The sequence below is a fragment of the Callithrix jacchus genome, chromosome 18 (genome assembly GCF_049354715.1).
Source record: "Callithrix jacchus isolate 240 chromosome 18, calJac240_pri, whole genome shotgun sequence".
NCBI lineage: Eukaryota > Metazoa > Chordata > Mammalia > Primates > Cebidae > Callithrix > Callithrix jacchus.
Window position 1 is genome coordinate 53294731 of NC_133519.1, and position 14167 is coordinate 53308897.

A 14167-nucleotide genomic window follows, 5' to 3' on the forward strand; every position below is an offset into this window, starting at 1 on the left:
GAGAGAGAGAGAGAAAGACAGGAAGCAAGGGAGGAAGGGAGGAAGGAAGGGAAGGCGGGAGAGAGGGAGGGAAGGAGGGAAGGAAAGAAGGAAGGAAGGAGAGAAGGAGGGAAAGAGGGAAGGAGGGAAGAGAGGGAGGAAGGAGGGAGGAAAAGAGAAAACAAAGAAAAGAAAGAGGAAGAGAAGAAAGAAAGAAGGAAAGAGAAAGAAAAGAAGGAAAGAAAGAAAGCAAAATTAGAATATTTTCAAAATCTTCATATTTTCCCACATTTTACATGATTCCTTTTGAACGTATATTCCTTTTATACTCAGAGGAGAGTGATCAAAACTGTCACTAAAGAACAAGGCAATAGAAGATGAGTGTAAAGACCATGTTGGTCATGTTGTTAATTTCATGCAACAACTTCATTATTTTTTGTTGTACCATAGTTTGTGAAAATACTACACAGGAAGTATTAGAAATATACTTTAGAAATTCCTGTGTTTCACGCAGCATTTCTTAAAATATTGTTTAGTCAGAAGGTTTTTTTAAGTATCCTGAGGGACGGAATTTTCAGTGAACCAAGATTGTGCCACGCACTTCAGCCTGGGTGACACAAGGAGATTCTGTCTCAGAAGAAAATTTTTCAAAGTATCTATTAAAAATATGACTAGTAATACAGGTAAAAATTAAGACAATGTATTCATCACCACAGATTTGACAATGAATTCTTAGATATCACACCAAAACTACAAACAAGAAAATACAAAGTACAGAAATTGGATTTTCTCAAAATTAAAAATTTTATGCTTCAAAGGAGACTACCAAAAAAGGGAAATAGAACTCACACAATGGAAAAAAATATTTGCAAAATTGTATATCTCATAAAGAACCTGTATCTAGAGTGTATGTAAGGAACTTTTACAACACAAAAGACAACACAATTTTAAAATAAACAAAGGATTTAATTAGACGTTTTTCTAAAGAAGATACATAAATGGCCAATAGGCACATGAAAAGATGTATAACATCATTAATTTTTAAGTAAATGTGGATCAAAACCACAGTGAGATAACACTTCACATTCTCAAAGATGGGTATAATCAAGAAGTGAGATGATACCAAATGATGCCAAAGAAATTGGAAGCAACATGGACTGCCAGTGGGAATATAAAATGGTTTGGACAATTTGGAAAACAATCTGCAGTGTTTTTCTAAAGTTAAACAATAGAACTGCCATTAACTCAGCAGTCTACTCGTAGATACATGGCCAAGACAAATTTTTTTAAATGTGCCCACAAAACAATTCATATATGATTATAGCAGCATTATTTGTGTTAGCCAAAAGGAGGAAAGAACCTAAATGCTCATCAATTGATGAATGGGTAAACAAAATGTGGTATATCCAAACAATGGAATATCATCTGGGCATTGAGGGGGAATGTAGTAATAATAGGTGCTGTAACATGGATGAACCTTGAAAACATTCTGCTACATGTAAGAAGCCAGTTACAAATGACCACATATTATAATTCCATTTTTATGGCATATCCAGAATAGGCAAACATATAGAAACAGAAAGTAGATCTGTGGTTGGTTAGGGCTGGAGCTGAGCAAGAGAGGTTAGAGGCTGGGAGCCAACGTGTACAGGGTTTCTTTCTGAGGTGATAAATATTCTAAAGTTGGTTGTGGTATCTGTGGTAAAACTCAGTGATTATGCTAAAAAAATAAGACTTTAAATTGTACCCATTAAGTGGGTAAATTGTATGGTATATAAATTATATCTCAATAAAGACATCACAAAACATAGTGGTCAATGTTTAAAAATCATGAGAAGGATACACTGGAAATTTAAAAACTAAAAATGATTTTAAAATTTAGGCTTAGTATCAGAATGTAGAAAAAATTACTTGTGGTTCAACAACAACAAAAAAGGAATTTGTCACTCACACTTGCTATTGATTTAAACAGCTGGCTTCATGTCTAGGAAGAAGGCAGGTAGCAGTTTTCAATTCTGAGGGGGAAAACTTGAAATAGAAATGTTACATAAAACTTAAAAAAAACCATAAAAGTGTTTTATTCAGAGTACAATCCATAACCTTATTTTAATTTAATTTAATTTTAATTTTGATTTTTGTAGTGATGAGGCCTTGCTGTTACCCAGGGTGGTCTCAAACTCCTGGCCTCAAGCCATCCTCCCACCTCAGTCTCCCAAAGTGTTGAGATTACAGGCAAGGGCACCACACTGTTCCTGTAACAGTATTTGAAACTTGAACATTCCCTCTCAGTTTCTCAGCATTTTTCTAAGTTTCTCAAGCTCTTTTGTGACACATTCCAAATCAAGGTGTTTGGGCAACAGTATAGATCAAGAATCGTAATCAGAAACATAGAAGCATAATCAGGAGAAAGTGGAATAATAGAAGCCAAGAAAAAGCAGTTTTCCAAGAAGGAGGTCATAGTGAATATTCACTGTCACAGAGACACCTAGTACAGAGACACCTAGTAAAACAAAGGCTGAAACATATATGTGTTCCCAAATTTTTCAGAATAAAATAAATGGATAATAAATATAGAAGGCAATTTTCAGTTAGTTGAGAAGTTATTTACTACATATTGTTTATTGTTATTTATATTTATTTCATCTGTATCTTTCTATTTTAGTTTTTTAAAATTCAGACTTTTATTTACTATTTTTATATTTCCTAGTTCATTAAGGTTTATATTTAGTTGTATTAATTTCTGCCTTTTTCTCTTTGGCTTTCTTTATTGTTCTTTCTTTAGTTTTCAGATTTATTTGTTTAGAATTATTTATTCTAATTTTCATATTGATTGACATATTTAAGCTAATATTTTACTCTGAACACTGCTTTAGTTATATTCTACAAATTTTGATTTTCAGGGAAATGTACAAACCGTTTTATTTTGCTTAAGTTTTAAATGTGTTGCACTATGATTAGAGAATGTGACCTATATTAATTTATTTAGAATTTAATTAGATTTTCTTTATGACCAAACATGTATGGAAAGTTTTTGTGACTGTTTTATGTGTGCCTAAAAATAAGTATATTCTTTATTATTAGGTACAGTGTTGATTCATAAAATATAAAGTATTGATTGTTAGAATCTTCTATATCTTTGACTAATATTTTGTTCACTTCAAATATTTTAGACTAAAAATTTTATTAAATTTTCTTCCTATTTCCTGTCTTATATAGTTTCTGCTTTATTAAATTTACCATTGCATTAATTTATTATAGATACTTGTAACTGAATTGTGTCTCCTTTTGCAATTAAGGTTTTATAAAAGGTCCTTTTTTGATTAATTTATTATTTGTGGAACGATTTTCACTTTATCAAGCCTGGTATCCTCAATTTTTATGTGTCGTTTAAATTGGCCATACTTTTAAATGATGTACTTTATTTTTTAAAGTACAGTTTTGGTATAGTAAACATAAATTAAACTTTACCTGGAAACCATCATTCTCAGCAAACTGACACAAGAACAGAAAGCCACACACCACATGTTCTCACTCATATGTGGGTGTTGAACGAAGAGAACACGTGGACTCAGGGAGAGGAGCATCACACACTGGGGGCAGCTGGTGGCAGGTGGGGGAGAGACAGTGGGGGATGGGGAGGGAGGGAAGGGTGGGGAGGGATAACATGAGGAGAAATGCCAGATATAGTATGCACCTAAAGTTAAATAAATAAATTAACTTAATCATTTTTAAGTGTACAGTTTAGTGGCATTAAGTACATTCCCATTACTGTGCGACCATGACCAGCATCCATCTCCAGAATTCTTTTCCTCTTGTGAGACTAAAGCTCTGTTCCCACTAAACAACTTACCATTTCCCTCTCCTTTCAACTTCGGGCAACTACCATTCTACTTTCTGTCCCTATAAATGTATTAATGCTAGGTGTCTCATATGAGTAAAATAATACTTTTAATACAATAGTATTTTTAATTGTCAATGCTAGGTATCTCATATGAGTAAAATAATACTTTTAATGCAATACCATATAATATTTTCTTATTGTAACTGATGTACATAATTTAACATGGTCACCTCAAGTTGATGTCTTACTGTGGTTTTGGTATGCGTTTCCCTAATGATTACTGTGGGACATCTTTTCATGTGTTTATTGGCCATTTATATGTCTTGGCTGAAGAAATGTCTATTTATATTCCTTACACATTTTTATATTGTGTTATTCACTCTCCTATTTTGAATTCTGAGAGATTTTTATACATTCTGGGTAACAATCACTTATGAAATATATGATTTTTAAGTATTTTATCCTCTTTCCTGGGTGGCTTTCTCACTTTGCTGGTTGTATCCTTTGACCATCACTCAGTGTATTTTTTCTACCCTTTCTTTTTCTTTTTAACTATTTTGAAGAAGTTAGTTTTAGTTGTGCCTTTTGCAGACAATATTGAGCTGGGTTTTGCTTTGGAACCAAACAAGAAAAACTTTTTCTCTTCTAATAGAAGACTTAAGATGTTTATAAGAATTTTATAGGTCTTTATTATATCTATAGTGTGTGCACGTAGAGCTTTATAAAACTTTTCACTATATGGTCTATTTTCATTGTTCATCATATTGTTGCTATTCCTGCTGTTGCAGTAGTTTTTACATTTATTTTACTATTAGGAAGAAGGGTATTTTTGGGTCGTTTATTTACGCTGTTATTATAAAATAATACCCTACTTCCACAGGTTTGGGGCAATGTGTATTTGTTGCTATCATAAAAATAAATAAACAAAATTGGCTTACAACTTCTTTCTTTCTTTTCCTTCTTTCCAACTCCTCCATCATCTAAGTTTATTCAATGTTAAGATCTTTCTTGGTGTTCATATTGGCTCCTTTAAATATGTTTAGAATTATACTATCCCATTTCAGCTTTAAATTTTATTTTTTGACTACCACCTGTAACCTACTAAGGAAGAAATGAAGGGAAGGAGGGACAGAAGAAAGATAAGTAAAAGAATATAAGGAGGATAAAACAATTGAAAAGTCCACCAATGAAAGAATAAATAATGTTACCTCCAGCTTATGAAATGCTATTCAGTTATTATAAAGAATAAAGTCAACCTATATATGTTGACATGACAATAGTTTATTTTGGGTGAAAAAATAAGTCCTACAACAATACGTACAGTATGATATATAATATGTAGCCCACTTATATATCAAAAACAATGTGTGTGTAAATGCATACTTAAGTGTGTATATTTACATCTGGGAAGAAACAGAGCAAACTCTTTACAGTGCTAATCTCTGGACTGAGGAAGTAAATCAGAGGTATTACAGAGAATAAGGAAAATTATATACCTAATGTTATTTATATTTGTATTGTTTGAATTGTTTTACAATGTCAAATAGCTGCCATTTTATTTTATGAAAATAATAAATTACTTTAAACTGGTAATTTAAAAAATATCTTGTCATAGAGTAATTTACTTGATGCTAAGTAGATACATTAACTTTGCATTTTCTCATGAGTTGTTTCTAAAGCACGTAATGACAAATTAAAATGCCTGTCAAATTGAAGACTTGCGTATTGTCTAATAACGATTCTTTTATTTAAATTTGAGAAGTGTATTAGGCAAACTCCTTCTCAGTTTTGGTTAGGCTTTTTAGACTCCCCATTGCCTCCGTTTTTTTCTCGAAGGAGTCATGTTCGGTTTCCCTGAATTTGTGTTTAATGTGTAATGTTCTCTAGCATTTTGATCTTTCTTTTTCATGAAGAAAAAGACAGATATCAATACATTCTTTACGTCCCTTTGAAAAATTAAAGTGTCTGTGCAGAACCAGGCAGCAGCCTTCTAAGCTTTGGAATACCCTGTGACAATCACCATGTTAGTGATTCTTTGATCTTTGACTTAGTGTCCTATACTACAAGAATGGCAAATCTTTTTTTTTTTTAATTTTTAAATTGTATTTTAGGTTTTGGGGTACAAGTGCAGAACATGCAAGACATTTGCATAGGTACACACATAGCAGTGTGATTTGCTTCCTTTCTCCCCTTCACCCACATTTGGCATTTCTCCCCAGGCTATCCCTCCCCAGCTTCCCCCCCACTGGCCCTCCCCTTTTCCCCCCAATAGACCCCAGTGTTTAGTACTCCCTCCCTGTGTCCATGTGTTCTCATTTTTCATCACCCGCCTATGAATGAGAATATGCGGTATTTCATTTTCTGTTCTTGTGTCAGTATGCTGAGAATGATGTTCTCCAGATTCATCTATGTCCCTACAAACGACACAAACTCATCATTTCTGATTGCTGCATAATATTCCATGGTGTATATGTGCCACATTTTCCCAATCCAGTCTATCATCCATGGGCATTTGGGTTGGTTCCAGGTCTTTGCTATTGTAAACAGTGCTGCAATGAACATTCGTGTGCGTGTGTCCTTCCAGTAGAACGATGTATAATCCTTTGGATATATACCCAGTAATGGGATTGCTGGGTCAAATGGAATTTCTATTTCTAAGGCCTTGAGGAATCGCCACACTAAGCAAAGTTTGCTTTCCTTTTCATCAGGATAAAAATTATCTTACAAAATAAAAATTTTTTTAAAGCAATAGTTTTTATTAATTTTATTTAATAAATAAAATTTTTTAATAGTTATTGTAACATTATTTTTAACATCTCACAAATCTAACTGAAGTGATAATTCGATGAAACTATTGCAATTTGCCAAATCCCCTATCTAGATTGTGCCTTTTTTATCAGGCAATCTTTTACTTCTGCCATCATGTCACCTTCAGCAGGACCCATGTTCTCCCCTTTCCTCAATCCTTCAACTTGTCTCCCAACCTTCCACATTCTTAGTGACTTCCCTTCCTCCACAAGGGAAATAAAAAACACATGACATGAACGTCCTAATTCCTGACACAAATCCACTCTTCCTAGGCAAGGACCATGCCCCTACTTACGGAGTTGGTCCCATCTCTTACTTTTTCAATAATCTTCTATAATCTGTCATGCAATATTGTCTCAGCATCTTTTACCTCTCCTTCATTACTTCCACCTGTCCTTCATTACTTCCAGCTGTCCTTCATTATCTCCACTGGTCCTTCATTTCAATTTAATGTAAATATGCTCAAACTTCTCCCATTTTATTAAAAAAGACTTCCTTTATTTCTATCTCCCCATTCACTGTCACACATGTTGGCAGGCTCACTGCATTTGTGGTGTTCGCGCCAAGGGCTCGAGACAGCTAGTTGACTTGCCCCAGTTTGGCTGCTGGACCTGTACTGCATTTCCCCACCTCGAGGGCTGTCGAGTGAGACAAAGGGCCGCGAGCTGGGTCACTAAAAGCAACAACAGAATGCAAAGCAAAGGTCTGCAGTTTCTGAGGACATTGTGCTGTCTGCTTCCATGTCCCCATCAGTCTCTGTGTAAGCAATAAACTTGCTGCAATTGAGATGCCTAAGAGGAGCAGAGACCTCTGCCCATATTTTCCCTGGAGCCAAGGCTTTGTTTTAGCTCCTGGTGAAAAACAGGTTTAACCAGCCACCTTAAGGGCGCCATTGTATCTTTGAAATGTAAAATCTTTGAAATGTAAACTACTATCACAAGCCCCCTTAAACTGCTTTCTGAGCAGGATATCACAAGGCCCTGATAACTATTTTTTATGGAGTTTCTGTTTCCTTTCTGTCTACCCCTTTCTTTCTTTCTGCTGAGATAAGGTAAATGTAAACAAGAAAAAAGGTATAAAAGCTGTAACCCACAAAAATAAATTTGCTGCGCTTTGACCATAATCTTCACGCAGCCCTCCAGACTCTACTTTTCTATATTCTTTCTCTTCCGCGCACTCTCTCTCTCAGGTTGAATGAGACATCTACCTTGGCGGTCTCGGGGACTCCCGCAGGTCGGTAGTCCCCCGGCAGACGTGCTGGACCCCGACAAACATTAATGTTTCTGATGTTTTTGTACCTTACATTTATTCCTTATCCTACTCTAGTCTCCATTTCATACTAGATGCAAGGTAATTAATAACCAAGTAGCATTTTTAGTCTCCATCTCTTCTGCTTTCTATTCAAGCAGTTTCGTCATTTCTTACCAGTTTCCTTTGTTGTATCTTGTCCTATTCCCAAACACTAAACTTGGGGTACCTCAAAGCTCTGAAGTAAGCCCACATACATCTTCACCCTGAAAAACTCATCCATTACCTTAGTTTTATCAAACATTTACTGATTTATGACTCCAAAGTATGCCTAGTGCCCTGTTGTGATACCCAGGCTTATGTAACTGTTACAGATTGGGCTGTCCAGGGAAGTGGGCTTTGAGAAGGAAAGCAGACAAGAGGACTTTCAGGAGCATTCTTGGGCTTCACACCTGTGGAAGAGAAGGGAGGGAAGTCAAAAGGGAGAAGAAGCTGAGCTGCAATGTCGTTTCAGCCACGGGCCTCAGCCAATACTATGCGGAACTCAGAAGCTGAAATGACTCTTTGGAACTGCCCTGAGTTTGGGTTAGGGGCCTTTTCTTCATAACTTCTGTTGACCAATCATTAGTGTAGGCCCCCCTGGGAGGGAGCAATGACCTTAGAGAAAGAGACTCCCTTCAGCTGAGGCAACCCCTATAGGGAACTGATAAGTGAGAGCTCCCAGTAGCTGGAAAAGTAGGTCTTTCTGTTTCTGAAGGAAATCTACGTGGTTCATCAAAGCAGCAACCATAAGAATCAAGTGCTTACTGGGGAATCACTTGAACCTGGGAGGAGGAGTTTGCAGTGAGCTGAGACGGTGCCACTGCACTCCAGCTTGGGCGACAGAGTGAGATTCTGTCTTAAAAGAAAAAAAGAAAAAAACAAGAATCAAATGCTTACTTAGTATTTTCACTTGCCTGTCTTACCTCAAAAGTACATTTCCAAAATTATTAATACACTCTTGCTAACCCCCACTCCCTCCCATTGCTTCTCCTTCCCATTCTTCCCATCACAGTTAGATGGCCATCCCGTCCACTTCATCACCAAAACCTAGGAGTCCCCCTGAACTCTTTTCTCTGCCTCATTGTCCCCCACATCTAATCAATTATCAGTATAACGATTTCACATCCTAAATATCTTATTTCAGTCAGTTTGTACCATCCTGCTAAGTGACTACTTTATCCTTCCTGCATGACTGCATTATTTTCCTTGGCGATTTCTCTTTGCCCACATTTTTTCCCCTTCAGATCAGTCTCTCCGTATTACAGTCAGTGATGTCTTCAAAAAATTCCCAGTAAGCATCGCATTTCATTTAGTGACTTCTAAAATCTTTAATTTGACCTACAAAGGCCTTCACAATCAGGGCTCCAGTCTCTCCAAGTTTCACTTCCTCCTCTCTGTCCTTCACTCTTTTCCACTCAATCCATACTGGATTTAAATTAGCTTCTTGGAAACACCATGTTCGTTGCTGTTTTTCATGTTCGTCCTCTACATGAATTATTATCTTTTCTCCCTTCCAATCTCAGTCAATATATCACTTCCTCACTGAAGACTTTTTATAACACCCAGGGCTAAGCAGTATCATCTGGTGTTTACAGACAAAGATGGTGTCTTTGCTGCCATGCTTCATTTTGTAAGGATTTGCTTATATCTTTCTTCTGCTCTGAGAGACAAGCTTCACAAGAGCAGAAGCAGTGTGTGCCTTATTCATTGTTTTATTTTCAATGCTTAGTGCAATGCCTAGCCTATGGTATGAGATTTGACTTTGCATTTGCCATTCCTTTTACTTGAAATGTCTTTTCTAGTCTCATAAACTTCAGATTTGCTTTTATTATTTTCCAAGAAGCTTCCCTTAACCCACCATGCAAAAAAAAAAAAAAATTTAATACTACCTACTTGGTCACCACTTTACTTTGTACATGATTCCATTGTTGCACTTTTCACATTTTTATATCTGTAGCATTTGGAGTTGACTTTCAACTGCATTGACTAAAGAATTTTTAAATCTCCTCTCAACATATAAAAAATCAGTCCTTTTTCACAATTAACAAATCAGAACATATGGCAATACTGGATACACATTCCGCCATGACAATTATCTACCTTGAGCAAAGTGGTTGTTCAGGTTAAACGGTGCATGCCCTTCTCCAGTTCACTGGACATATTGCTAGATAAGCCACAGTCATCCTCCATTCTAAGTTTCCAACCACTAGTACAAGTTTATCTCTTCTAAGTAACTAGTTCCTTACTTTGTGAGTTCTTAGAAATAACAAGGTGAATTTCAATCATTTTGAATCCTGCACTCCCCAGCATATTTCCTTGGATATAGCAGGTGTTCAATAATATTATTTAATTGAGAGACTGATAAACTGATTTTAAAAGACTAATGCTTTCTTGTTGATTTTTAATTTTAAATAAATTTCCATTTTTATGGTATCCACTGTGGAAAACTACTATAGGAGATTAAAATAATGAATATGAGCTCAAGGACAGTTCTGAAATATACATGTTTACCACTGAATGAATTAATACTTATTTAATCCACAGAATTAGGTCAGCTGTGGTGGCATCATTTCCAAAAGAAGCTATTTCATACCCAGAAGTAGAGAATTGTGCTTAGGGCATTTGAAAATATCATCATAATGAGAAACTAAGATCTTGAGTTAGAATAATTGAATAGCTTCCAGAAAGGAAAACTTGTTATAATACCAATAATCGGTCCTAATAGGGGTTCTAGTATCTGGTTACTATTGCTATTACATATGCTTACCAATGAGCTGAAATAACAATTGGAAGCATAACTCTCACTTCAAACAAAAAATGACAATGTTGCTGTTTCACGTCTTCAATAGACCTTGCTAATACTGACACTCTTATTTGGTGCTTGTAGGGCGCTCCTATTTCAGATTTTGTAATTTGCATGATTCCAAAAAGTATCTGATCTAAAAACAGAATTGAAAGTGTAACATTTTAAAATGCTGAGTCCTGTGAGGTAGAGGTGGGTGGATCACTTGAGGTCAGGAGTTCAAGACCAGCCTGGCCAACATGGTGAAGCCTCATCTCTACTAAAAATACAAAAAAAAAAGGGAACTGGGCATGGTTGTACCTACCTGTAATCCCAGCTACTCCAAAGGTTGAAGCAGGAGAATCACTTGAACCCGAGAGGCAGAGGTTGCAATGAGCTGAGATCAGACCATTGCACTCCAGCCTGAGTGACAGAGTGAGACTCTGTCAAAAAAAACAAACAAAACAAAACAAAACCTCTTTCTTTAACTGTGTCTTTTTAATAATATTTGAGCACATGTTCAAATATGGTAGTACACTACCTCCTAAACGATTTGGTTATTAACCTTGTAGCAAACATTACACTTAAATTTAAAAGTTTTTTACATTTAGAAAGTCTGAAAGGCGGTCTTTTCTGCCTTTAATAAAGCAGATCCTCTAATATAGCATATAGTTTCTTACCTCTAGTGTGAGATAACCTTGAATTAAAGGTAACGAAAAGTCTTAATATTAATAAAGATGATGACAAATGTGAATGCAAAACTTTTACACATACAGTGTACTGAAAACAGTGATATAGTCCAGTCAATGGGCATTAGAAAATAAAAATATTTTGATGTGTAGATTAATTTGTAACATTAATCAAGATGGAAGACATACAAAAGAGATTAGGTTCTATGTCAAATCATACAAATTAAAATTAAACAAGATTTATTGCTTTTTATTCATAAATAAAGAAATGTTCAGCACAATTTAGATTCAAATATTTAAGCAAGGAAAAACTCAGATGTTTTTAACTTATTTCCTCTCAAATTATGCTTTATAAGTAATTTCATGATGTATTGAAATATGATTCCTCTTTCTGCCATTCACTTCCTTGTTATAGATTCTTGATAAGACATAGTCCTTGAGGAGAAAAAGAGAGATTTTTGAAAAAAGCATCAACTGTAGTCGTGTTTATTATAATCTTAGCCTTTCAACTTTTCATACAATGAGTCATTGCTTTTATTAAGTACTAATAAAGACAAATGATCTTACTTGGTAAATAATTACTAGTCCCCTTTTAAAAACTCAATATTGGCAGGGCACGGTGGCTCAATCCTATAATCCCAGCACTTTGGGAGGCCGAGGTGGGTGGATCACGAGGTCAAGAGATCGAGACCATCCTGGTCAACAAGGTGAAACCCCGTCTCTACTAAAAATACAAAAATTAGCTGGGCATGGTGGTGTGTGCCTGTAGTCCCAGCTACTCGGGAGGCTGAGGCAGGAGAATTGCTTGAACCCAGAAGGCGGAGGTTGCGGTGAGCCGAGATCGCGCCATTGCACTCCAGCCTGGGTAACAACAGCGAAACTCCGTCTCGAAACAAAACAAAACTAAACAAAAAACAAAAAACCCTCAATATTATTTACTACACTACTCACCATTTGTTAATATATTTCTACATTGTTTACCTTTTTCTCTTGAAAGTCAGAAATTCATACTGTACCAAAACACTTAAATATCATATAAATTTTTTCCACCCTGATTTTAACACAATTAGAAATAAAAATAAAAATTTTCCCTACTATTTGTGTCTTTTAAATATTTTTTTAAGAGAGGTCAAAGCATCTAAAAAGCTGAGTTTATGTAGTTCATATAGTTCATGGTTTGCAATTTTTAAAACAGGTACACATGCACTTTGCCACTACTTATATTTTTAATATTCTTAGTTGAACAAAAAATATAATTTCGATTTTTTATATAGTGTCTTCAAAAAGGGTTAAAATTCTGATCCTACAAAATGGTTTACATAATTTTATTATACTCTTTTAACATTTCTCTAAGAAAAGAGTCAAATTATTTTCTGTAAGTGGCAGAGGATATATTTTTTAAATTGTCATGTGAGGAAACATTTTAGTATGTGATTTCCAAAAGCTACATAAAAATGTGGTCCTGAAAATAATACCTTATTTTCCAACCTTTATTAGTAGTGCATGGACTTATATTGAGAAGGAGAAAGTGTGATTTTGTCTTTATCACAGAATATATGTTTATTTTTGCACATTTAAATATTGCACATATAAATTATTTTTCCATTGGCCAAAATGTCACAAGTATCAAATGGCAAGCATTGCTTTCACTTCAGACAATTCAGAAAGCCTGCTGAATTAATTAACACTTCCAGTTGTTTGCTTGGTATAAAAAAGAAGTGAAGAAAATACGACTATTTTTTCTTTCCAATTGCCATAAAGTACAAGTGCTGTAGAACATAACATTGCTGAAATGTTGAATAACAATCTGAAAACAAATACCTATAGGTGAAAGACTCTTCTTACCTTTCTCTTGGAATACATCGTGGATATTTTAACTGCCCTCTGTCACATCGCATTCTAAGTTTAGATTCACTCATAGATAAATGAGCCATATAAGTGTTTCTTCTACAAATAAACTCGATATATTCACCATGCAAAATATGTGGTCTATTGTCAAAATCCCATTTCAGAAGTAAATTATTCTTTTCCATTTCAGCAAAAGATAATGTGCATGGCTCTGAGAACAAAAAGTTAAAAAGAAGAAAACTATCCTGATACATCTTGGTACAGACAGGAATCATGTGTTGCTCACTCATGAAGACCTTAAAATTCCCAGGCATAAGAGTGGTAAGCCAGGTAACTAGAACTAATATTTGAGTCAGAATACATGTTCGAACATCACAGAAAACAGTGAGCCATTTCTCCCTGTGGTCCTGGATTTGGAGAAAAGTTAGTTTCTGCCACTTAGTTTTATGTCATTAGCCTTTTCAAAGATAGCAAACAAACAAAAAACGGTATTTTGGGGAAGCATTGACAGTTACTAATGGTCATTGAAATCATGCTCTTTCTCTTTTTTCTTCTTCAAAAAGTTCGAATAGAATTCTCATGAGACAAATTATTAATTGCTGTATACATAACATTTTATGTAAATGTAGACACGAACTAGATTCTCAGCACCGACCCAAGCTTTACAACCTCATGCCATCCAAAGTGGTGGACAGTTACTTCTCTTTAAAATTTCTAGTTAAGAATTATCAAGACTGGATTAAGATGTTTAAATTCTAAGCATGGAAAGTATAATTGTGTCCTTTCCCAGGTATATTAAACAAAACAGAAACTTAAAGTATATATATTAGGATATACAAAAAACCTCTTTAATTTTTTTCCCAAAATAAAAACATTAATATTTCTAAAATATCAAATATCAAATTATTTCAGAAAATAGAATTTCTCATG

General features: G+C 35.0%; 1 protein-coding gene across 2 annotated transcripts in view; it reads right to left on the reverse strand.

The window, feature by feature from the left end:
• Positions 1–11618: 11618 nt before the first annotated feature.
• F13B (coagulation factor XIII B chain) overlaps positions 11619–14167 on the reverse strand; it is a 28343-nt gene continuing 25794 nt past the window's right edge. For both annotated transcript variants that reach the window (XM_002760466.7, XM_008985141.4), the window contains exons 11-12: positions 13235–13448; positions 11619–11824 (exon numbers count right to left, since the gene is read on the reverse strand). In XM_002760466.7, the coding sequence (XP_002760512.2) occupies positions 11788–11824; positions 13235–13448 (251 nt within the window). In that variant the 3' untranslated portion in view covers positions 11619–11787. The remainder of the gene's footprint in view (positions 11825–13234; positions 13449–14167) is intronic.